This window comes from Poeciliopsis prolifica, unplaced genomic scaffold (genome assembly GCF_027474105.1).
Source record: "Poeciliopsis prolifica strain line A6 unplaced genomic scaffold, Auburn_PproV2 SCAFFOLD014, whole genome shotgun sequence".
Classification (NCBI taxonomy): Eukaryota; Metazoa; Chordata; class Actinopteri; order Cyprinodontiformes; family Poeciliidae; genus Poeciliopsis; species Poeciliopsis prolifica.
The window spans coordinates 10,859,097-10,885,743 of NW_026562389.1; the positions used below are offsets into that span (position 1 = coordinate 10,859,097).

The window sequence follows — 26,647 nt, forward strand, 5'->3', positions numbered from 1 at the left end:
TATAGCATTATTATTATATAGTGTGTGTTTGATCATTTGTAGCTAAAAAACATCAAAATGTGAAAATCTCAGCTCCTTCTGCTCGACTCATCAGAGTATCTGTTGATTATTTTCTGGATTAAACAATAATAATTAGGTGAATTTGGACAGAATTTGAACAAAGTGAAGTTAAAACTTGAATTCTGGTTTGAAAACTTTTTCAAACAAACAAGGACTTTTTCAAATGCATTTTAAATGCACATATATATTTTTGTGTTCATCTTTAGCTTAATTCTTGCTCTGAATGTGTTGTTCTTTCAGCAAAAGCCCTTTTTTGAGTGTATATACTCAATGATTAATTGATTACTAAATCAGATAACTGAATAATCAATTAATCGGATTAATCTGATTAATCGCTTCAGCCCTACATTCAAGATCTTCTGGACTTGAAGTCTGAATTTCTAACCAAAGTTTTTTCCAAATTTACAATTTTTGGTTATATTTATAAACAAAAATCAGTTTTAGCACCACAGAAACTGAAACCTGATTCCCTAAAAGAAGTAAATTAACTCCTGGTGGCTTCAGCTAAAGTCTATTCAGCCTCTGAAATCCTGTGAATCTGTGTTTCTGCTATCAGAACAGACACCGAGCAATCTATTTTCTGCTCTGGCTCACAGAGCTGTGACAGCTGTGTGGGCTGACAGCACGAATGCAGATCATGCATGCAAGCAGCAAGTACATGAGTATGCAATTATTAGTATGTTGTTATGCGAGGAAATCACTTCCAACAGCGATATTGAAGAGCAGCTATCGGATATAACATTTAGCTTTAACAGGCTGCATTTATAGAGCTGAAGTGTATTTAAAATTCATGTGTGGGCACATTCGCCTTTGTGTTTCGACTCAGCAACATATTTTTGTGTGTATATCATTTGCATATGTCACTCTGAATTGAAGTGTGGCCATGAAGAGAGCAAGATGGCGTCATGATGGCCCACAGCGGGTGATCTGTTGGATGTTGGGGGCAGGACCTCGTCCTCTGCTGCTGAATTAAACGGTGCTGACAGATCTCTGCAGCCGAAACCCGTCCCTTCAGCGATGAAAGCTGCTGGTTGTACAGGTCAGGGTTGGTTGTTTCTAAGCAAAAATCTCTGATAAAATGGCTAAAAATTTTAGTTGGCTTAGAGTCGCCGCCCATCTAACCTGCTACTTTTGCACAATTGGTCACAGAGGTACAGGTTTTTCTAAAGTTAAAAACGAACAAAGTTTTCCTAACAGATATCAAGTGGAGGCTCCTGCTAAAACTACGCTAGCACCAAACCCTAATCATAAACATGAGCTCAGATAAAGCTAAAGCTAACAGGCTAAACCAACATGCTAATGTTAAAATTCAAAGACTACAATTCGCAAGCACAATTTAATTTTTACATTATGATTTACATGTTCCATAATCTTCTTACATACTGCATTTATGTTTATGTCTTTTTGAATTTAGCAAGAAAAATTAGATCAGGGAAAGCTAAGTGCGCTAAATGTTTTCAAAGTTAGCTGAAGTGCTAATAAAACACAAATGAGCTTCCCTATTAGTGAAAGTGTGACTAACACTGCAGTTGTCTAAAGCTCAAACTAAAGCAATAAAAACAAAAATATGGTATTTTTAATGAAAACTAAAACTGATAAAATAGTTTTTGTTGGAGTTGTTTATAAATCAACATATAAAATATTCCTGGGAGCCGTTACTTACAGGATGTAGGTTATAACCCCGATACTCCTGAAAAGACAGAAATATTAACTTCAGCATGAAACATTTCTAACACCTGAGCATCATGTGAAGAAGTAAATTGCCTTTGCGTGAGATTTTCACCTGAAGCTCAAACATCACATCACATCCTGCTCATTCCAGACCAGCTGCTCGATTACTCACCACATGTCCGCCTCCAGGCCCAGAGGTTCATAGTTCACTACTTCTGGAGCTGTGAAGCCAAACAGAAGGTTTTTAATATTCAAGCCAACCTGCAAATCACACGTTCACTTTCCACCGATTCTCCAGATTCAGGCCTTTTGCTGCACATTGTCAGCTGGTTTTCAATCAATAATTTCTTCAGATGTGTAAGAAATCTCAGCAGCTCTTAAGCCTGAAACTGTAAGGTGTGAAAATGTTTCTTTTCTCTTCACACTTTCTCAGATGTGTGAAAAATTACAGATTTACTACGATCTCTTCAGACACAAATCTAAATCTAAGAATTAGATTTAGTTCATACTGTTGATCATTTTAGGAATTATTTACATTAGGCAGGTAAATGCAAACAATATCAAACTTCATTTTTGCCCAAATGTGACTCAGTTTCAATCTTTTAAGACTTGCTGTGAGGATGTAAACTCAGATAAAGTGATATCTGTGAATGTGTTTTTCCTCCTCATCTGAATCTGCACTCAGTTGCATATTTTATAAACTAATAAACACAAAACAATTAGTCTATAATTCATATGTGAAAATGACCAAACTGATAGAATACTGATGTAAAATGTAATCATGACTTAGAGATGTTTGTTATATCCTGATATGATTTTGATGCAAATTGCAGCAGGGGAAAGTATGCAAATGACCCTCATTCCTTCTTGAGTGGAGTGTTGCAGCCTCTTCATCCTGCAGTAATTAAGTTTATGTTGATTTTACACAGCCAGCATGCAGATGTGGCTTCAGCAATATTTCTGCTGATAAAAACTCACAGGCTGCCTGGTGCTGGAAGAGGCCAGTCAGAGGCTGGAGCCGTTGGCACACGGCCTATTTAAAGGCCAGATGGCGCCGCGTGTGTCTGTGGTTTGCATGTGAGATATTCCTAATAATCTCCCGTCTATTATCAGATGTTTGGTGCAGTTAGCACCTGCAGCGTGTTAAACCCCAGGGATGAAACGGGAGCACTGGGTGTGCAGTGATGCGCAGATACAAACGTGTTTACAGAAATCAGACTCACCAACAAACTCTGGAGTCCCAAAAATGTTCTTGAAATCATTTCCAAAGTCGATCTTGTGTGCTAGTCCAAAGTCGATGAGCTTGATGCGCGGGTGAGGCACTGAGCGGTTCAGCAGCATGATGTTCTCCGGCTGCAGCGAAACAACGACGGGTTAGAGCAGAACATCCAACTGAGACCAGTTAGAACTGGGACCAGTTAGAACTGGGACCAGTTAGAACTGAGACCAGTTAGAACTGGGACCAGTTAGAACTGGGACCAGTTAGAACTGAGACCCAGTTAGAACTGAGACCAGTTAGAATTGGGACCAGTTAGAACTGAGACCAGTTAGAACTGAGACCAGTTAGAACTGAGACCAGTTAGAACTGAGACCCAGTTAGAACTGGGACCAGTTAGAACTGAGACCCAGTTAGAACTGGGACCAGTTAGAACTGGGACCCAGTTAGAACTGAGACCAGTTAGAATTGTGACCCAGTTAGAACTGGGACCCAGTTGGAACTGAGACCCACTTAGAACTGAGACCAGTTAGAACTGGGACCCAATTAGAACTGGGACCAGTTAGAACTGGGACCCAATTAGAACTGGGACCCAGTTAGAACTGGGACCAGTTAGAACTGAGACCAGTTAGAACTGGGACCCAATTAGAACTGGGACCAGTTAGAACTGGGCAGCAAAGAGTCTCATCAGGATGCAAATGTTATGCAAAACATGAGACGGATCCTGTCTAGGAAGGCAGAGGTGGATTTTATACAAACCAAAACAACCGACTGTCGCAGTAATTATTTAAACATGTATGAGTTAACGGGTAGAAACAGGACGTTTGATTAAATGAACTCTAGTTTGACTTTACTGATTCGTTTCTGCTCAGCAAACTAAGATTAGATGATAACGATATCCAGAATATCAGCTGGTCCAGGATTAAACGTGTTCAGTCTTGCAGTTACGACACATTAAAATAAAATAAAAAGTGAGAACTCGTTTAAAGGAGGCGAGTTTATTCAAAAGAATCAGCAGATTGTTCAGATTTGCAGCTCTGCTCAGGGATTTCTGTGAATAAAGTTTTTTTTTTATCTAAATGAAGCTGAAACCTGAAGGAGCTCAGCTGCTGTACCTTCAGGTCGAAGTGAGCGATCTGCTTGGAGTGCAGGTAGAGGACTCCGTCCAGGATCTGCTTCAGGAACTGAGTGGCCTCCTCTTCGCTCAGAGACTCTTTCTCTGCCAGGAAGTCAAAGAGCTCACCCCCAGCAACACTAAAAACAAAGAGGAAAAGAGGAGAGGGGGAAGGATCCGATCAGAGGAAGCTGCAAATCCCTGAGATCCAATCAACCTGAACCGATTTAACGGCTCCGCGGTGGGAATGAATCCAGTTCAGCTCACTTTGAACTTTACAGCAGATAAAGAAAGATCCTTGATTAAAACAGCTTTTTAAAAAGCAAAATGTGACCTGGAACATGTTATGTTATCATTTCTAAAAATGATAACTGGAATAAATTAGCATTAGCTTAGATTTAAAATCTGTTTTTCTAACAGATTCCTAATTATTTCATCCAAAGACTTCAAATGTTTTTTATCTGATTATTAAAGAAAAATACAAATATAAAAAAAACTTAGGATGGATGGATGGATGGATGGATGGATGGATGGATGGATGGATGGATGGATGTCAGAGTGGAAAATAAAAGATTCTTCATTTGAATCCAAATCTGAATAATTAAAACCCAGATTTCTCCAGGCTGCATTTGAAGGCCAATTAATGTCTAAAATAGTTTTCATCATCATGAACATTTAATATTTAATCCTGAAAAAATGATTTTATTACAAAAGCAAATGAAACTTCAAACCTCAACATGAAATTCTTTTAAATCTTAATAAATAGCTGCACAGCTTCTCTAACAGGCGACCGATCAGTTTCTGCACACCTACAATCAGATAATCAATTCTCCTTCACAGCAGAGGCTCTGCTAATAAACCCACAGCGATGTAACATAATTACTGATGTTCATGAGAGCAGCAGCGATGGGAGGATGAGGAACAGGAAGTGATGAAGGCATGAGGACAAACATGCAGCGTGACGAAGGAAGCAGAAGTGAGAGCTGATGGCTGATTTAAATATTTTCACACTGACATGTTTTTGTCACCATATGTCAGGAAATTCACCCAAACGTTGCAGTGAAATTTAAAATTATGAGATAAGAATAATTTTTTAAGATGTTTCAGGACATAAAGAGCCACCAATTAATCCAGCAATACACAGAAACCTGAACAGATGAGGCCTGATGTGTGAATCCTCCCTCTACATTTACATACTAGAAAACCTCAAACTGATTTTTAAATATGTAGAGCAGAAATATTCATTGTTGCTCAGTTTTAGGATCTCTGGTTTCTTCTTGTAGGAGATAAATCCTGCTGTTGAACATTAAAGGGGCAGTATCATGTAAAATCAACTATTTTTAGCTTCACATCATGTCATGATGTTATTCCCTCATCAAAAACAGACTCGACTGTCGCCTTGATGTTTTCACGCATGTTTCAGAAATCCTTTAATTTCCATTAACCACGCAGCTGTGCAAAACGCCTTGGTGGACCGAGCCCCGCCTTTGAGACGCAGCTCCTCCCCCTTTCTGCTCCTTCAGACTAGCCAGAAGCAATTAGCAAACACCTGGCTGATCCAGCTACTTCTCAGTGCAATGCTGGTAAAAATGATGTAAGAAGATTAATAGAGGAGCCATGTTGTGTTTAGAAAGAGCAGGAGCTTCTTAAAGAGACAGAGGGTTAAACCCTAATCACTCAGCCCAGTTCTGAATCCATTAGAAAACCTTTGGAAACAGGTGAAACAGGAGAATCAATCATGGCTCAAAGCTAACTGATCTGCAGCAACGTCTGATGTTTTCAAGGTCTCATGGACCAGAATATCTGAGGAATGTTTCTGAAGCCACAAACCCAAGCTGCTGGGTGGGAGAGTTTAGTCTCGATAACTGATCATGGGAAAATATCTACATGTGCTGGATGTCAACAGAAAAAACAAATCAATTGCTGTCCTTATATAATCTACACGCTCCCATATTCCAGTTCTTCAGAGTCCAGTTCTCATCGCATGCAAGATTCTTTTACCAGCATCTCATAAAAACATATCGACACAAAAACAACTGACGCTGCTATGAGAAACATCTCTGAAATGCAACAGCAACAGAAAGCCATCCCAGGAATGCTTGGAAATCAGAGCGTTCGGTTATCAGACCGACTGACTCGACAAGAACTTGCGAGTCGCTGCATCAGAGAACCAAGAAGAGTTTAGTGAAATTCAAACATTTAGATAAACCGCTAAACACAAGAGATGAACTGTGACAACGGAGAACAAATGATGCAGAAAAAAAGACAAAAAAACCCCTAAATAAAATAAAAAGAAACAAAGACACAAAACTAGAATGAAACAAAGAAAGAAAGAAAAGAAGAATTTCAATTAATTAGTGAGAAAAACTTTAACACATTAAATTAAAAAAAAAAAATTCTGCAGAAGTCTGAATCATTGTATTGTGTTTCTGGTACACCTGTAAATATGTTAACTATCTTAATTAACATATTTAATTATCTTAATTATCCCTGTTAATTAAGGGATTCGGCTTTAGCACAGGCGCTAACGTCACCGTCCACTGGGCATATTTCTGAAACAACTGAATGGATAGAACATTTTAATGTTGGACAACCTAAATTACAAAATAAAAGCAATAAATATATTTGCTGTTTATCTTTAAAAGGAATGTTTTTGATTAAAATGTGAGATCACAGACCTTACCATTCCATTTTTATTGAATCCAGCCACTACTGATGATAAGAAAGGGTTTTGAAAATGAGCAAAAGCGTCAAACAAATATTTTCTTAAACTCTGAGCTGCTAATCTGCAGGAATTTCAGCCTCCACATTATTTAAACGCTTCGTCTTAGTCCATTTAATTCAAAACAAACATTTTAAAATGGCGTGCTTGTGCTGGATGATTGCCTCAACAATGGAACGGGCAGAAAGTAATCACGCCGCATGTTTTCCAGCTGCACTGTTGGTTCAGGCTGCCGCTGCTTGCAGGTGACTCAGCGATTCAAGTGTGCTGCGCTCTGCTTGTCGGAACAACCTTTTCCAAAGAAGTGTGTCAGCTGAAGTCCTGCGGAGCAAACATAACTGATCCTACGGTCTTTGAAGTGGCATGTGGGCTGGTTGGACTGGTCTAACTGGTGTTTGGAACAAAGAGGCCTCGTGCCACACAGCACTTCTAAGAGATCCCAGCTAAAGTCAATATTTTACACATAAATCCGTCCAACACTGGCCGTTATAACTCCTGATCAGACATTATGTTGTTTAGATAAAGGAAAAGCCTTCAGGAAATGTGATGTTTTCCTGTTAAACTGTCGTTGAGCCGTTTTACCCCTTAAGCCAAGTAAATAAGTGACAGGAAGTTTCTGCTCACAACTGAACTTGGTGGAGATAAAAACACCTTCTGACTCCAGGACTGACCAAACAGGTAGAAGAGTCTGTTGTTTCACAAAGCCAGAGATCATCAGCCAATTAAAAAGGACCAACATGTTTTATGTCCTGTTATTAAAATTAAAAAACTTCCATTGCTTAGAACAAAAGCCGGTCCTCTAAGCTATTTCTGGACTTAAACCCAACATGGTTTTCTGCTATGATGAGCAAAAACAAAACTTTACTCAAACTATTTCTAAATTTACTTAGAAGGTAAATTTGTAAGACTCAAAATTAAAATAGTCATGAAAAACACTGTCAGTGTTGCCTTAGCAATAGTGCTAGCTGCGCCAACAAAACTAACAATTACTGTAGCAATGGATAATTACATCAAATATTCTTATGATTAATCGATTGTTCTAACAATCAATTATTGAATAAAACGTTGCCACATTAAAAGATGCAAGTAAACAAATGATTCAGTTCCTTGTTTAAACATTTGTTTTGCCTGAAATGCTTTCCTGTAGTGAACTCTTTTCTATTTGCAGTGAAGTGTGAAGCAAAAACAAGAATATTTCTAACATCAACATGTGAAACATTCTAAAAAAATCATTTTTGCAGTTTTGTGTTAATTACTGCTGTGTTTACGTTGTGAAACTAAAATAACTGTTAATTTTCTTGGCATGTGTGAAGGGGAACCGGTGAAAATGTCTTTACAGATAAATTGATTGTTGGTGTTCATGAGGAGGAGCTACTCACAGTTCCAGGATGAGGATGACCTCAGCTTTGCTCTCAAACACTTCATGCAGGGTGATGACGTTCGGGTGCTGGATCTCCTTCAGGATGTTCACTTCTCGCTCGATGTCTTCCTTCGCCACGCCGCGCCGACCCGACTTGTTGCGCCGCTTTTTGATGAATTTGGCGGCGTACTCCGCGCCCGTTCGCCTGTGCCGGCATCGTCTCACCACGGCGAACTGACCGCTGTCGACGAGAAATGAGGACGTTAAACTTCCTGCTGATGTTGAAAATGTAACTAGAAAAGAAATTTATTATATTTAGCAGGATAAAAACACCAAACAAAGAAGAGAAAGCAACACGGGAAAATTATAATCTGATAGCTTTTAATCAGAAAAGGGTGAATCATATGGTGGAAATCCAATAATAAATCAAACTAATCAGTTTATTAGACACACCCAGAGTGATTTAAATGCTCCACAAAAGCACAGTAACAAATAGAAAACCATTGGCGGATATATGAGAGTTTCTGGGTGCTTCCCACAGATTTCTGAGCCAAAGGGAGTGGGAGGAAAAATGAGGCACTGAAAGTGTTGATCAGAAACAGATTTAATTAATAACTGGACGATGAATCATGGCAGCGCCGCCTGGAATCAGAGAACGCAATAAAAGCCGAACCACAACATCAATACGGATTGAGATGAACGTCAGAAAAACTTCTGGTTTTTCCGCTTCCGCCCACCAAACGATTCTCAGGTTGAATGTGAAAAATATTTGTTCTGTTTGGCTGAAATTTCATATGTTTGCCACAATAATGAGCATAAAAAACAAGTTAGAGGTGAGAAAGCTCAGTGATAAATAAAAACATGCAGATTATAATCTACACAGAGTTCACCGTTTCACCGCTGGAGCTAACGATTCAATTAATTAATTATTCTGGAAATTTATCAATTAAAGAAATAAAAAGCTTACTTATTTTATGCAATGTTGTGAAAATAAAAAATGTATTTTATTGCCTGAACAAACAGTATGCTAACCAGGTGAAGCTAAAACATCTTTATAAAGACATTTTTTTATCTTAAATGAAAAATTATGTATATTTTTGGACAGTTTGAGCTTAATTACTACTTTGAGTTGTTTTTCCAGAAAATTGCGTCTTTTAGTGTGTATGCTGCAGTCAATGATTAATCGATTACTAAATTAGTAATGACATGTTAGTGGCTGATGACTGCAAAGTAATCCACCAATCCAGAAGCAGCTTTCCTTTTCCTTTGTGCTGATTGGCTGAAGCCCTAAGAGCACAAATAAGGGAGCTAACGGATGTTAGCGCCAAGACAGTTTCCATTGTGAGCATGAATGCATATTAAAATATATCTGCAGAACCAGCAGAATAGGCAGTTGTGAATGTTTTTAAAATACAGCAGAAATCTGAACCAGACTTAAAATTTGAAGCGACTGATGAAATAAAAAACAGAAAACACTTAAACAGTTTTGAACTTTGACAGTTTAATGGTTATAAATATTAACCCATGAAATATTTTTGTGTTTACTGGGTGGGATTTTGTAAGTTCATGCCAGAAGAAGCAGTTTCTGGACTTTCCTGTTTCACTTCCTCATCGTTTTTCTCTTTTCTCTCTTTCTACAAACACTGGATGACGAAAGTTTTCAGGTTGATCTTTTGGTCTCAGCCAGTTCAATGTTGTTTACAGAGACTTCCTTTGTTGTTTATGATATTTATGTTGGATATTTAAAAGGTCTTCCAGTTCTAGTGTCAAATGTTGAGAACATGTTGTTTCCTTATTATTATGCTACTATGACCATTATATCACTTACAAATGGTCTCAAAACAACAATATTATCATTTATCGCAATGATGTTTGGGACAATTCATTGTCCAGAGACATTTGTTATTGTGACAGGTCTGTTAAGTGACACGTCCTTCAGTTTGTGACCTTAAGCAACATATGGGGCAACATCCAGCTAGCTAAATATTACATTAGCATGAAAATTCAACTTTATGAGTCAACAATAACTGCTCTCCAAACGGTCCTTGGCAATAGATCACACACTGTATACATGCAGGCTGAGCTAACCAAGGTCCACCTGACATTTCAGTCCTGGATTATCCTGCGTATGAGCAACAAAGGGGTTGTTATGGAAATTCTGTCGGCATTGTGGTCGAATCCCTCGTCTCATCAGGATAACGCTGACCGTGCCGTCGCTCGACCACAGCGCTGGCAGGAAAACCACTTGGGGAAGCGAGGACACTTGGCTGAGGGCTGTTGACGCCTCCGCCGACTGCGCCTCCTCACAGCCCGAGCAATCATGAAGCACTTAGTGTACCAAACACCCACGGAGGCACGGAGGGCGGGGGAGAGAAAATCAGACATTCTGGATCATTTTTCTCTGGTTCTCCATAATCATAAAAACACAACAGAGAAGCTTATCTGGCCCAAACCTCTCTCTACCACAATAACATCTCTGTCAGCGGTTTATCAGGAAGCTATTTGGTGATGCATGTGGCTCCGTCAGCAGAGCGAAAATGAGCTGGTTTCATCCTTTGGCTGTGAAACTGTCAACTGCAGAGGATCTGTGATGGAAAACAGAATCAAGACGGCAACGTATTTCACTGGGAAGGGAACGTATCCTCCTCTCTACCGCACAGCAGCGGTTACTCCAAACGCCGGCGGTTTTCATCCAATCGTAGAGCAAATCTTAGGCAAACTTTTAAAATGTTGCAGAGATTAACTGTGTTTTTATCTACAGTGTTTATCTACAAACCAATCAGGAACATCAGATGTTGACGCTACATGATAAACAGGAAGTTGAGGTTACTGTGACAAATCTTAGAAAAAAAGATGCTTGGACTAAATTTTTCCAGGTTTTGTGCCTCTGGTAAGGCACAGACCCTGCCAGAGACTGAGCGTTCATAACGTTTGAACTTATTCATGTTTCCATCTCTTTTTCACAATAACTCATTTTCCAAAACACTAAAGACCACAAGCAAGCATACAATTTTGCCACTTCCAACCTTTCTTTGTGCGATGCGTTAAGATGCGCATAAAAAATAAACAATGATGGAAAGTATGGGGCTACATTGTAGCCACAAAGTTTGTTCAAAATACAAAAAATCTGGAACTGAGAAAAAAAATTTAACTTATAAAAAAGTTTAAATTGAAAAACATTTTGAAACTCAGAAGAAACAAAAAAAAAGTCAAAACTACTAAAATTTGAAATTGAAAATCAATAAATCTGTTTTGTTTTGTGTTTTAGCAGCATTTTGGCAGCGCTGGAAGTTCTCCACACCGAAGCATCGCTGACGAAAATCTACCAGGAGCTGAAGGAACGACGCGGCTTTAAGGAAGTGACTCGTCCTGCGCCGGAGACAAGAAGCAGATACTGTGAGGAGGAAGAGGGAGCTGAGGACGAAGGCTTTCTCATGCTAATAACACGTCCACCCCCATTCAGTCTGGCCTCGGCCCATTGTTGCTGCAGACTGTCACTCAGGCCTTGGAGCAGATATGGACAGACATCCTGATCTGCTCCTTTCAGAGACAACAGCGTACAAGCCTTTTGTTCACACGGCTTCTTTGTAATTTAATACATTTACTTACAAATGCAGCTCTACTACTCTCATATCAAATTACTGAAACCTACTGAACTCATCCTCTGACTCCAAACGCTATAAAAAGCACTCCGGACGCTGCAACATGAAGAAATCCTGGTGCAAAGCTGCAATTAAGACATAATTGTGGTTAAAAATGCTGCTTGGCTGCACCAGCCAGCATAATTCATCTTTGGCGAAAACCCAACACCGAGCAGGTGGACAAAAGGACCGAACGGTCCAACCTCTGCTCAGCAGCTGGATCAGACTCCAGTGTCTAATCCACTGGAACAAAGTCAAACAGGAAATGCAACAACAGCAAACAAAAACTTTCCACATTCATGCAGAAGAAATGCGTCGACTGGGAAGTTGTGGAAAGTTTCTAATAGATGAAGATGAGTTTATAAACTCAAGTTAGTTTATTTATTCGGCACATTTACACCAAAGTGCTTCACAACAATCAGACAGACAAATAAAAAAACATAAAAAATAAAAAAAATTATTATAAAAATCAGCACAAAATACCAAAAACAAGCAACCAAGACGTAGTTAATTTCAGCTGCAGCGATTTCACAATAACTTGAATAAATTAACTGCTAACCTTTTTTTAACTGGTGTTAAAGGCCGAGAAAGTTTATGTCTGTTGCTCTAACAGGATTTTCCCCATAAAACCTGCTGCGCCTGGTTCTGAAGGCGCTGGGGCAACGCACTGAGAGTTAGTGTTAAAAATGTTAAAAACTGACAGGAAATTAGAAAATTTGACTGAGTTATTAAGTGTTCCTGTAAGAAACCATTTACAACAGACTCTTAAACGAGGCAAACACAATTAAATATGATTAAAATAAAACATTTATGGAGCTTCAGTTAAATCCTGATGAAGTAATCAACCAGTGGATCTTAAAAGAAGCAACGTCATGCTGGTCACATTTAAAAGTAAAATAATCAAAAGAAATATTACCTAAAATGAACAACGATGAATCAGCATATTGGTATGCTGGGGTGAAAAGTTCAAGTATTTGTTGTATTCTTGTGTTTGTCTCGATCTTCTCATTTTGATTAGTAAAGTCTGCAGCTTGGTGCAGCATTTTCATTCACATTCATCAACTACAAACCGAGTTTAACCAAAAAGTCTTTGTTGCCTCTGTTACTGGTTTAGAAAAACCCAATTTAAAATAAACAATCCTCAGCCTGGCGAGGGGGAAAGAAAGCCTGGTGGCCCGCCAGGCTTACGGTACACAGCCCTTGTGATACGTTTATGGTTTCCTTACTGCACCACATTGTGTGCAACATGTGACACAAAGCCAACGAGTGTCTGAAATCGGAGGATCCGGTAGGAACAAAAGGTTAAAGAAAAAGAAAAGGAATCAGAGGTGACATTTAACGGCACTCTGTGACATTTCAAAAGTGCTCTTAGACCTTAATTAAGCTCATTCACCAACCAGCACCTCGACAAAAGCACTTAAAACACAAAGCGTGTCTCTGGCCTCCATCGCCTGAATGTTACTCAGAGTTACGTAAAGTTCATGAATTTATTAAACTCTTGTCTGACTCCTGGATTAGATGTCAGGAGTCCTAAAGGCATTGCTTCACGATGGGAGGAAACCTCACGGCGACCGCGTCTTCCCTCCTGTTGGGCAACGTGTTGGGGATGATTCACTCACCACGCTGTTTACAACAGCAGCTGTCTGACAAAATTAAAAAGCAGGACTGGTTCCAGCACAACGCTGTCCGGGGACGTTCAGGGTTTGATAGATTTTTGGGACTAAAATTGGTTCCATCTGCAGCTGCTGTGGTTCTTTATCTCACTGCACTCAGTCAAACCCACCAAACCCTTTGAGCAACCAGTTCCCCTCCTCGCCTCAGGGGGCGCAACACCAGGAATCACGAGTAAGCCATTTCTGCCGCAAGTGCTAGGCTAACGCGTTTGGCTATATTTACCCAGAATGCCCTGTGCTCGTCCACTTCCTGCTTTTGGAGCTGATTCCGGTCAGATTTGTGTTCACATATGAATTTGAACTGCACCAGACTTTACAACTAATTCTGAGATTTGCTGATTTTGCATGAATTTCTGTGACTGTGGAACCACAAACATCTGGGCAGACTGGCTTGTGCGATATAACGAGTATTTCTGCAAAACCACAGCTGAAGGGCAAAACTTATGAAACTCAAACATGACTTAAAAGAATTTTGACTTTGTAGTTTAATGCCTTAAAATTGGGCCTCTGTCTCTTTAAGAAGCTCAGCCTTCAGAAAGTCATTCCAATATGGCTCCTCTATTAACCCTTTAGCAACATTTTTACCAGCGTTGCTCTGAGAAGAAGCTCCTCAGCAGTTTCACCAGGTATTTGCTAATTGCTGCTGGCTAGTCTGAAGGAGCTGAGCGGGGGAGGAGCTGTGACTCAAAGACAGAGCGAGGTACACTCAGGTGTTTTCCACAGCTGATTAAACGATTTCTCAAACATGCATGGAAGAATTGAAGCAATCTACCTAACCAGGTCTGTTCCTGAAGAGGGAAAACATTATAAGATGTAATAATAAATTATTATAATATAACGATGATAAATGTTATCCCTCTAAAGTTAAACATGTAAAAGTGCATAAAAGAATTCCTGAACAGTCTGTGATGTTATTTTGCTCATTTCAGCACATAAAGGCAGGAGGAGTCAAGCCCACCCTGCATTAACACCAGCAGCTGCACACATAAAAATAAAAGAAATGGCACAGTTCAAATTCTCTCCTTCTCTCTCTCTGAAGGAACGGATGGAAAACAAAAGCAAAAGCTGCAATGAAGAAGCACAATTAGCATGTTTCCTTCCATGCCTTCCATATGAGGTAATGCGTCGTACGCCTGCTTCTTTACTCAGCCGAGGCTGTGAAGGAAATCCCCGTCATCCTCCTGGGAGAACACCGACTTGCACAGCGGCTGCTGAACAAGCAGAGCGGAGGAAATAAGGAAAAGCAAACCCCCTTCCTGGGAATCACGACCAGCAGAAGCAGGCAGGCCGTTGTTCAGCCTCAGATACTCTGAAGGATCAGATTGCCCAGCCGCCTTTGTCAAAGCTTCCCACTGCTGGCCTGCTTGTTCCTGCAAAGCAGCTGGAAGAGGGAGGAGGACAGGAACGCAGCTTTTGGAGCGAAGAGGAGAAGTTTGTTTGTTTGCATCACTAATACAGCCTCAGTGCTGCTGGCTGCAGAAACGTCTAGAGCATACTTACAAAAGTTTTAGGTTTTTATCGTATTTATTTCCCTGGGACTTTTTATTTGTCTAATTCTGTTAGTTTTAAAGGAAAGAGCATTTACCAAGGTTATAATTAACAAACGATCAACAAAAAGGAAAATAAGACAACATTCTTCTCAACTAAAATAAATAAAAACGGTCAATGATGTCGCAAAACTACAGCTAACTGGAACTATGTCATGTATAAAACTCACTAAAATAAACTGAAATTATAGCTATAATATCCTTTATTTTGTGTTCATGAATCTTTTTATTAGCCCTTTGAACTGATGTGAAATAGATTTCAGTTTACGTCAGATATTGCCAAATTGCGGCGCTCCTCCTGCCGGCTGCGCTAATCCGCAAAATGACAACAGCAGCAGTTTTGAAAAATGCATTCAACCATTGAATACATATTTTGAAAATGGTATTTTCTACTAATTTACCCACCGATGGACACATAATCACAATGCTCTGAATTTTTAATTCTGTACCTAAAAATTACCCAAAGTATGAAAAACCAACTAAAGATATTTATCTAATAACTAATAAAAACTAGCAAACACACTAATTATAATTCACTTCATGAAATTTCAGTTTTTGTCATCTTGTTAGTTTTAGTTAACGATAATAATCTGCTGAGTATTTATGCTTCCCGTTAGAGACAGTCACGTTTTCAGAGCTGATATTACAGGTTTACTGCGTGCAGAACGTGAGACGCTCACAGAAAGATCATCTGCAGCTCCTTCAAAATAACACTTCCCTCCATCAGGCTTCAGACAGACGGCCTCAGCAGGACGAAGTAAATTTAATTTTATGTTTATTAAGTTACCTCTTCAAGGCCTGAGCTCTGCAGACGGCTTTGCTCTTATAGTGGAAATAACTTTGAATTTTCCAGATGCAAAGGAGTAAACTACTTATTGACTCGCTAAACTAGTGTATTAGGGCCAAACTAGAGAGAAAAAGTAAAAAGGGAAGGAGAAAATTTCTTCAAAAAGTATAAAATTTTCTAGAAAACGTCACTTTTTATTTTTGAGTTCAATCTCAAATTTTCAGTTTCCTCTAGAAGTTTTTTGAGTTTTCAAACTTATAGATTCCCCAGTTTTTTTTCTCCAAAATGTCTGAAATTTTATTCTAACAATTTTTCAACATTTGAAGCTTGGTAAACTCCAACATTTTTTGTAGAACATTTCTGAGAATAATCTCAAACGGTAAGATTATTTTGGGCAGAAACTTCCTTTCTGCTAGCTTAGCTTTGCTTTCAGTGAGTAACTGTTAGCCTTAACGTAACACAAACCTTTGCCTGGCAGAGAAAAACTACACCAAATATACAAGCTTAATCAATGTACTTGAGACATTCTAAAGCCTTAATTTTAGATGAATTAATTTAAGACCAGGAATGTGTGTGTAAGATCGGCTTCTCTAAGAATTGAGAAAACTGAGGCCAATTTATTGATGCACCCCATTTTTGTCACACTTATTTTCTTTTGGCAGCAAATGTTCATTTTCCTTCAATGTTTTCTTTCCATCCTGACCTGCAGCTTGTCTGAGACGAACTGAACGAAGAACAAACATGACAGCTTCAAACTTTTCTCGTGGTTGCAGTGAATCCAGTCTAGTGTGGAAACGAAACGAGTCGGATGAGTGAGCCGTCAGAGCGCTGCAGCTTCGCCTGGATGACCTTTGGGTCTGAAAGTCTGGCCTTGTCAAGACGAGGCAGCAGCAGAACAAACAAAGCCGAGACGTAACGAGCAGCAGAAAGGCTTCGTAAACAACAATCAATGAAGTCAGCAGGGAAACCGTCTGATGATAACGAGCCACACAGTCCAACGCAGCACAAAGGTGCAAACGGAGAATCAGCCTGCTCCATTTACCGCTCATTATTTCAGTCAAAAATAAAACAGAGTGGGAAAAAGCAAATAATGAAATTCAGCAGGAAAAGCTTCATGCCACTTTAACTGATGGGAACCTTCAGACTGTGCTCTGATTAACCATCAATAACATCTAGACTGCTTGCAGTTTAGACTAGATTTGATTGATTATTCCCAAACTTTATCTTCTCTGTTCAAACAGGAGCAAAATGTCACAACAGCAAAATGTTTGATGTGAACAGTTTCTTCAGAAAGTCTAGTTTTCTGAGAAAAAGCAGCATTAAAGGGGAAAATGTCCATTCATCACAACTTTTACCAACATTTCAACAACAAGAAGAAACCTGCACAAAATGACCACAGAGCAGCAGACGAGCAACGGCAAGTTAGAATAAAAAAAAACATTTCATAAGAAAAAAGGAAGGAAGTGTGATGGGTGAATGTGTGACTCGTCTAAAAAAATAGTTTCAGACAATGCAGGACTGTAACTGCCTGGTTTATTGCATTTAGTTACTGGGTAGGTAGTTTTTTTTTAGATGGATTAATAATTTTATTTTGTTTTCTTGGAAAAAAGATAAATTCTTGTCTTAATCTGAGTTTTATTTAAAATCAGTGCCACTGTTACCATTACAAATGTGTGTAAATCTTTATCCATATCCTGCTAATGTCAAAAAAACAACAAAAAAAAAAAAAAAAACATTTTCTGGTTGCTGCGCTTCCATTAAATATGAAATTCTGTAAAAATCAGACGTTGATAAGTTTGTCCATTAAAATGTCTGTAAACAGTTACACGAGATATTCAGTGATGGCGCTGGAGCCAATCTTCAGCCGTCAGAGGATGTTGGTGAAAACAAGCCTGCTGAACTGGACCGATCTTCACCATTTACATCCCATAATATTCACTACACGCGCAGTGCAGGCTGCTGACAAAGCATCATTTCATCAGCGTTGGATTTTTGCATCAATAAACAGAAATCAATATCTGACCGCTGTTCTCTGCACAGCCAGAAATTCACTTCACTTTCTGTTGATTTCATCAAGCGGCTTAATCAGCAAGCAAGAAAGAAAACTACAACAATGATAATCTTGCTAGCTAAATGACCACTTCATTTACTTGATTACATAATAACGTTAGTAATAATTTAGCTGGCTACCTAATCATTAGCTGATCCTTTTACTGTCACTTTTGTGAACGTTTGTTGCATTTAACCCACAACAAGCCTCATAATAATTAGCTAATAATTTAGCAGGCTAGTTTAATACGTTTTTAAACTAGCTTGCTAATTTGGCTAGCTAGCTTCATTATTACCTTTAGCTGTTTAGCTAGCTAGCTCATAATTAGCTAGCTTAATTTTTACTGATAATTTTACTGTCATTCTTTTGGGACATTTTAATTAATTTAACCCGTGAGAAAACTGAAACAGGTAAAACTTGCATCGCCTTGCATAATGAAGCTCCTGTATTTGTGGGATTTAAGGTTCAAAATGATCCAGAAAACTTTATAACACCTGCAAGACATTTAAACTATTTATTTTAATGTTCAAACAACAATCATCCTCAACACACATCAATGCACTCAGAAAAACTGTCAGAGTATAGATAAAATATTTGTTTTCATTGATTCTTTTTCATTAACTATTTTTTTTCTTTGACACGTAATTAGATCTGGAAAATGCTGAGGTCAAACTCAAGGTTTTCTCCTGAATTTTCTGGCCTTGAGAAACATAACAACACATTTAAATGTAATAATTACAGCAAACATGTTTACACACTATTTATATTTTCTTGACTACGCTGACCAACACGCCGCGGTGCGTCAGCTCCTTTACTCCGCTCTGACTCAGCTATTGATCGCCTCCCTGCTCTACTACAGTGAAATAGGAGAGCGTGCTGAAAAGCTGGAAAGTGTGGAGAACAATAGCAGAGCGACAGCGTACACAAAGCGCCTCTGTCAGAGCTGCTCTCCACGCACAGACTGACGGAGGAAGGCAAACAAGTGGGAAGATCTCACCTTCCTTATGCAACAGAGAAAATTGGCTTGGCAGCATTTTTTCAGTTGCTCATAGCAACCCAGTTATTTCAAAGCAAACCAGTAGATGAAATATAAACCTGCACCACATTGTTCAGACATGACATTTGTTTTTTCCAAGCCCTCTGGGAGTACAGAAAGCTGCGAGTTCAACATGACACACGAGACGGTAAAGCTGTTATTTACATCTCCTGCAGCCGTCAAGGAACACCGACGCTCAACTGTTGCTTTTCTAGCCAGCTGGAAAACCGACAAATTTAAGCCAGTTTAGCTCTGAATTTTGGCTCCTGCAGCAGAAGAGTAATATCCGTCTCATAAGCTGGTCTGTTGCTGGGCAGAACGTGTGCAGGGATTCATTCATTAGAAGCAGCAGGGACTATTAAACATAACCTCATAATAAGAAGGAAGTAGATTTTACTCCTGCAATTTATCCACTGACTATTATTGTCATGATCTAAACTAATAAAGGCAGTTTGAGTTTTTCAGGGATGCATGATCAGCAGCTCCAGCTGAGCCGTCGTTTCAATAATTAACTCTTCATGTTGTTCCTCACATGAAAATGGTTCTTCATTTTAGATAAAAGCAACTAAAGCCAAACCTGTTAACAGTCGAGCTTTAGCTCCAGCTATTCCTGTCACAATAAGCAATAAATCAATCAATAAATTGAATCAAACTCAATCATTGTTTTTCTTTATTTCTTCTTTCTACCAAAAACTGGATGATAAAAGTTTGAACTGAGTGAATTTTGTTTACAGAGACTTTATAATTCATTGTTGTTTCTGTTTTATTGAAATTTCTGCTCTTCTCAAACAGTGGGGCGAAATGTAAATATAAACTCTGATCTAAGTCAGCCTTGTCTTTCTCTTTTGCAAAAATAAGAATAAATAATAAATAAAAAACTGAATCCAAACTATTTCTCCAATTTCTTTTTTGTCTGTATTCATATTTTGAACGTCTTTTGAGAATAAAGTGGAATCAAAGTCACATTTCTTGTTTAGGTGCTCGAAACTGGAAAATAATTTTCATTCTGATTCCGTTTTCTCAAGATCTACAACCTAAATATCGACAGATTTTAATTCCCTAATCTAAACCAGGTTCAGTCCAGTGGTTTCACTTCTCCCTGCTAACATTACACAACTGTTTAGTGACAGACTGCAAGGCATATGATCTTATTAAACCCGGGTTTACATTTCAGGCTGGATGATGAAGCCGTCGGATAAAAGCGAGGCGCTGTAATCTGGCGGGAGTCGCTTTCCCCGGCGGCACCGTGACAAAGCGGCTTTTGTTCCGCCCGGTGATTGGCTGAAGGGATCGTTCATCACCGCAACGCGGCGAGAGAAAGTGGAGGAGAAAACCAAATTATTGCACAGCTAATTAAAAATAAAATACACAATGACAATAAAAGCCAAAAATTTAACCTGGAAGTTTCTAAAAATGGAAAAAGATCAGAAAATGTTTAAATCTGAGACGCATTTAAACCAACCAGAGGTTTAACCATGAAGTCAGGAGTGAAATTTCAATGCTAAAAATAAGAAATTATTGGTATTTTTTTCTTTTTATTCACATTTTGATGCACTTTGAGTTTAAATCAACTACCATAGTGATGTTTTCATTGCACTTTTGTTCGGAAACAAGAAGCGTGCCCCATTGCTTATGCAGCAGCAAACTTAATGTTTATTACCGTTTGTTTTTCTTCTTCTAATGCAAACAGAAACAAATCACTTCCAATAAAATCTTAACTGATGCTATGCATCCTGGGTAGTGCAGATTGTACTAAACAAGAGACATTCAACATCTTTTCCACCCAAATCGATGATGAAGAGAATAAACATTCGGTTGCATAAATCAATATGTTTTTACATTCCTAGTGATGCCAGTACGTCCATTAGCAGTTTATCAGTTTGTTGCCTTTTTAACTGGCAGAGCATAACAGGGACTTGAGTGTCTTAATACTTCTTGTAAAGATTCAATAACGAACCATGAGGTTCGTTTTGCTTTTAGATTCAGAGATGAATATTTCATGCCTATTAAGGAGAATGCATCACTGCAAAATAAGAGTCAAAATAAGCGATAAGGGAAAAGCTTAGATCAATGTTACAGTCCAGGTATTCACTCCCACTGAAGCTCCTTCAGATCGTTACAAGCAATTACACATCAAGACCATTTTCCCCAACAATGTGTGAATTTGGGTCGCCTCTGGAACCAAGAGTCTGTCTGTTACTGCCTGTGAAACGTCGCTTTATAAGAGCACGCTCACTTCAATTACAGTCCTGCTTCTCTACTTAATTAAATTGTCTTTGGCTCACGGGGGCTGAATAAAGTCCCAGTGAACTGTGCACCGTGTTCTGTCGCCGACCGAATTCCCCACTGCGGCGTTTTCCTGCTGCAGCAGTTTGAGTGTGAAAGGAAACGATGCAGATGACAGAGCAGATAAAGACAGAACAGAAACTGGCAAAGTTTGTCCTTTGAAAACAGGTTTGTCACATTTAACACTTTTTTTACGTATCTGCAAAAGAGGAAAACATGATTTTCATTTTTTTATTTTTTTTTGCAGCCGTTTAAAGTAAATAAAAACCCATCTGTGCGCCCAGCAAGTTAAAGGCATCATTTCCTCCCGATGGGGCCGTCACCATAAACCTTGCCAGACAACAAATCGTCCCAGAACTTATTGCAATTAACAATAATATTGTTGTTTTGAGACACAAGTAACACAATGGTAATATCAGCATACTGACGCAAGAACACAAAGATTAATAAACTTCAGATTCCAATACACATTTAACACTGAAACTGGGACACATTTCAAACATCAAAAATAAACAAACAGCAACAAAACTGGACTAGTTGAGACTGAAAACCAGACTTTCATCATCCAAGAGAGAAAAACAATAAATTATGCAAATGCAAACTGATCTCGTTAATTTATCATGTGATTCATATTACCACATGCCTAACTGATGTTTCAAATAATTTCAGCTTTCATTTCAGCCACACAGCAATCAAACTCCCAGCTTCCCAGTCTGTGTGGTTTAAACGGGGACAGAGGTCAAAAGGTCGAGGTCTTTGCGGCGGGACGGCGAGCCAGAGACCCCGAGGTCCGGAGCTGTCCGACGCGATTCTCCCTGAAAGCTTCGCACAGTGTGGGAGGGCGGCTTGGAGCCGACCCGGCCCACTCAGCGCTGCTGTGGGCCACGAGCCGCACTGGCAGAAAAACGTTATGCAACCGCCGAGCCATTGTGTACGGCGGAAGGGTTTCCACAGCAACGGGATTCAGAGGCTGAGCGGAGGAACCGACGGCGAGGCGAGTGTTTGGAGGAAGGAAGACTGTGGTAGATAATCCTGTGTGTGTGTGTGTGTGTACATATGGATTACATCAGGCAGTTCTCCACACGCCAAGCCGTGAACAAAGTTCCTCCCCAACAAACAGGGTCAGGAAACAAAGCAACATCTGGAAATGTGATAAAAAGTAAGTGAACTGACTCAAATATTAAAAAAGAAAAATCTTATCATCTTCATTTAAGTCAAACTAGATACAGATTTTAAAACGGATTTGATCCATGTAGTTCTGAAAGGCCAATAAAAACAGTGAAATATCCCTTTAATACACCGGCGACTCAGGAGCTAAAATCAGCAACATGCCGAGAACAAAATGGTCAGAATGTTGAATTTGTGGATATTTAGGAAAGCAAAGTGTCAGGAATGTTACAGTTTAAATTAGTGTTTGAACTTGGAGAGAAAGAAAAACATCTGACTGGATAATTAGGAAAGAGTTGGAGGATCTCCTTCCAATTTGTTTACCTGAAATTTCTTTATTTCAGCTTCCAAGAAAAATGACGTTTATATAATTTATGAGCAGCAGGAGTCCTGCTGTCTCCCAGAAGGTCATTGTTAATATTTAATGCTGAGATTTTCCCCCTAATTTCTAATCACAGCCTTGAACTTCACCTTTTACGATTACAAACTGACGATGGGGAAGAACCGCCATCTGATGAAAGCAGGCGCATCCAGAAACAGGATGACATGAAACGTGTTCAATTATTTTATTAGTTATTAGGAAACTCTAGCCTGATAGATGGAGATACTTTATTAAACCTCGTTGGGATTTTCGCTCAGGATGATGATCATATCTGTCTCTTTGATTTGCATCAAAAACTTAGAAACATTACATTCAAAACATTAACATTCCAGTAGTCCCTTCGTTTCTGTTGTAAGAAATTTCATATTAACACTTCTGTTAAGCCCGATAACCAATATTTACCAATTATGTATGCTTTTTTACACTTTTACCACCTTCATTATGTATCAGTTAAACAGAATAAACCTGTGCTGCATCACACTTTCTCAGATTAGATAGTAAAATAAATTCAGCCTCTGCACTTGCCAGTGCAAATTTAAATGATGGTTGGAAAAGGGGGGCCGTGGATGTTGTCTGCCCAGGTCACCAAACAGTCTGGGGCCGCCCCTGAAAACGATTATTCTAAAGATATTTATTGTCAAACTCAATAACATTAGATCCTGGACCACACCGTCAGTAAGAAGACACAATAGACTGAGACGTAGAAGAGCTTGAATTATTCACAGCTTGTCACTAAATATCTGTCGACTCCACAGGTGTAAATACTTTTTCCCCTCTCAGGTTTTATGCAACCTCCCAGCCGGTAACGGCTCAGGAAGGAGGAGACATTTCAGATCAGGGAAAAGCAGAAAGCAGGCAGTGCGAGTCGGTCAGGAGGAAAGAGAACGACGGAGAAAACCAAGGTAAAAACCTCCGGATGCCGTCTTCACAATCTGGCCGACAATTTTTAACCGTCGAAGCCAAAAACAGATCCTCACAACGCTGGGTTTTATTTTACTACAACACTCAACAGACAGGAGAGGCAGAATGAAAAGATCGATATATGGACTTAAATACTCTCTCTGGTGTCCATTAGGAAGATAAGTGCTGGTTTTAGGCCGACTGGTGTTCTGGAAAACAAGCCGACTAACTAAAGCTAAAGCTACAGAAAAATACGAGCTGGAAGGAAAAAGTCACAAAATGTAGCCAATATTAAATACCCAAATATTTGATATTGTCTAAAGCTGCTTATTCTGCCATGAATGGGGCAAGAGGAAAATGTTAATGAAAAGTTACAGCTTTAAGTCCAGAACTTCCTGTATGGAGACAAACCGCTCAGGCCTCTCCGGTTTCACGTCGTTTTTGATTTTTGACCCGATGACGGCTGAGGTCACATCTACAAGCGGGACTATTGACACGCTAAACACAGAAAGAAACGCTTCACACTCAGCTGCTGCGTTTCACACACAAATCAACAACAATACCAGGAAAACCTCAATAGATTCTTCTACCTGCTGTTTGATCACATGTTGCTCATTTCAACCGTTCAGCTCTTTGTTCACCAATCATCAGTACGCACCACTCTGACTGAGTTGTGCTTCGCTGCTGTGCTACAAGCGACTTTTAGGGAAAGTTAATTAACAAGCTGCTGCAGGAGTTTAAACTTCTTTACTTTGGATCAGGTATTTTATGTGACCCTCATTGGAATATTTTACCACAGTCTGACCAGCAAAACCTTGACCTGATTTTACGTTGCTGACATAAAAATCCGATTCCGTAGCAGAGGAAGTCAGAAGCTGTAAATCTGGACTTTATGGATGAAAATTGTAGTTTGGCTTTAAGAAACATAATTGAAAGGTTTTAGAAATAGATTTGAACAGATCCTAAATGATCAAAACTGCATTCAGTTTTTAAATAAAATCTTTTAAATGTTTTTATGGGTGTGACTTTTTCACCTTTCTTAACCGTTTGTTATTTGCTGTAAATGTATTTTTTATGAACAATTTCTGATGAGCATTTTGACTTATTGTTGTCACAACAAAATCTAATTAATGACGTTTAAAACCCTCAAACTGTTATTTGTACTAATTTCTCCACTGTTTGTTCGATGAGAGTGTTAATGAAAGTAAATAAATCTCAAACTATCATTAAATGCTGTTAGCATTTATTTTTGTGGTGCATACAGCTACCTAAAACCAAATATAGTGATAAACCTTTAAGTCCAAATCGCCCACCGCTAAATGAACGGATCCTCAGACGTGTCTGAACTGCTCTAAATATCAACTTCTGGTTTTTAACTCTGCCGCTGGATCCTGTGTGAAGTGAAACAACAAAAGCTGTGCTAACAGAGAAGAGCCATCCTGTCTTATTCTGAGCTTTCTTTGCAGTGCGGGGCCCCTATACGTCTGCTGAAACTGACATTCAGCAGGTTTCGAGGTGGAAAACTGTCCAGACTCAGGAAACGTCAGCAGCTGCAGCAGATCAGAAAGGATCTGCAGAGACGTCTGCTGATTGGACAGCTGGCCTCGTCTTCATCACAACTTGGCAGCAGAAGATATTTAGACGTTAAAGGAAAATGTTCTTCGCTCCAGTGCGGCGTCTTAAAAGTTTTTAGCTTCAAAGTACAACCTGAAGCAGAATACAGAGCAGAGAGGCTGAATAAAGGCAAAAGTCTGTCTCAATGTTCCTGGAACTGATTTGAAATGTGAAAATAAGACAATAGTACAATAAAAAACCCACTGATGACAGTCGGATGTCTTCCCCGATCCGGGCCTCAATGTTTCTAAAGCTGTGACAGGAAATACAGCAGGAGCTAAAAACCTTTAAGAAATCACTTTTGTAAAGTTTGCAGCAGGTTTTTATAAAAACAAAGTGTTTCTTTTTTAGGAAATTATGCAACATTTATCAAGGTTTAGATGGAAGGTGATTTTTTTGCTTGGATTTCTGATAGAATCAAACTAAAGCTGCAACTATTGATAATTAATCTGACGATTTATCCACTAAAGAAATTCAGCAGATTTTTTCTATTGAACCATTTTGTCTCTAAATATGTTTACTCAGCAAACTGCCCGTTTTGCAGCCTGTATACGCCATTCAACAATCTATTAGTACACTTGTTGGCAATTATTTCAATAAGCAATTCATCTCAATCAATCCTTTCAGCCAAACAAACAAAACAAAAACTCACTAACTGTTGGTTTGCTAATCGCAGCTCAGTAACGTTTGCTGTGATTCTTGTCATTTCCGACTGCAGCAGCGGTTTGACACAAAAAAGGCTCAAATTTAAAATGCTTATTTTTTATTAACTGTTAGTCTTGTAACAAAAGTGCAAAGTTGTAAAAGCAAATTATTGACAGAAAGAAAAACTTTTGTTTTTGTTTCACTGCCCACAGATTTCTTCTAATTGACCACAGAGGACAGCAGCCAGTTCTCAACCAACAACATGCAAAAATTGCAAAAGTTCGCCATGGAATGGCTGCTGATGCTTCTGAAGATGACAGACATTTAAATCTGGAATATGCAGAAATGATTACAGATGCAAATCTATCGAGGTCAAGAGAATCAATGCGATTCTAGTTTTTAGACTATTTTCAACTCAGAAACTAATTTTTCTATCCAAATGATCTGGAGATTCTGGCAGATAGAACATCTATTTAAAATAGATAAAAACATAAATAAATGACCAGACCGTTTGACAGACGGACGGATGGGTGGAGTAAACATAAAATCAATGAATGCAACAGGCAGTAACCCTTAAAAACAAACATTTCCTCAAACTGAAAACACCGAAAATCCAACTCCATCCTTCTCCAAACAGAACAGGAAGTAAAGCTCACCTCACTGTGACGTTTGCCTCATAATCTCCTGACCCATAAAGAGAATAAACCTGCAGAAAATGTTGCTGCTGCTCAGCAGGTTTTACTCCCAGCCTTTCGAAAACAGCCCACAGGAAATCG

At 39.0% G+C, this 26,647-nt stretch overlaps 1 protein-coding gene across 1 annotated transcript in view; it reads right to left on the minus strand.

The window, feature by feature from the left end:
- Positions 1-26,647, minus strand: part of dapk1 (death-associated protein kinase 1) — a 62,028-nt gene that overhangs the window by 27,369 nt on the left and 8,012 nt on the right. Inside the window, exons 3-7 of the mRNA XM_055039368.1 lie at positions 8,163-8,384; positions 4,063-4,201; positions 2,955-3,084; positions 1,904-1,952; positions 1,724-1,750 (exon numbers count right to left, since the gene is read on the minus strand). Of these exons, the coding sequence (XP_054895343.1) occupies positions 1,724-1,750; positions 1,904-1,952; positions 2,955-3,084; positions 4,063-4,201; positions 8,163-8,384 (567 nt within the window). The remainder of the gene's footprint in view (positions 1-1,723; positions 1,751-1,903; positions 1,953-2,954; positions 3,085-4,062; positions 4,202-8,162; positions 8,385-26,647) is intronic.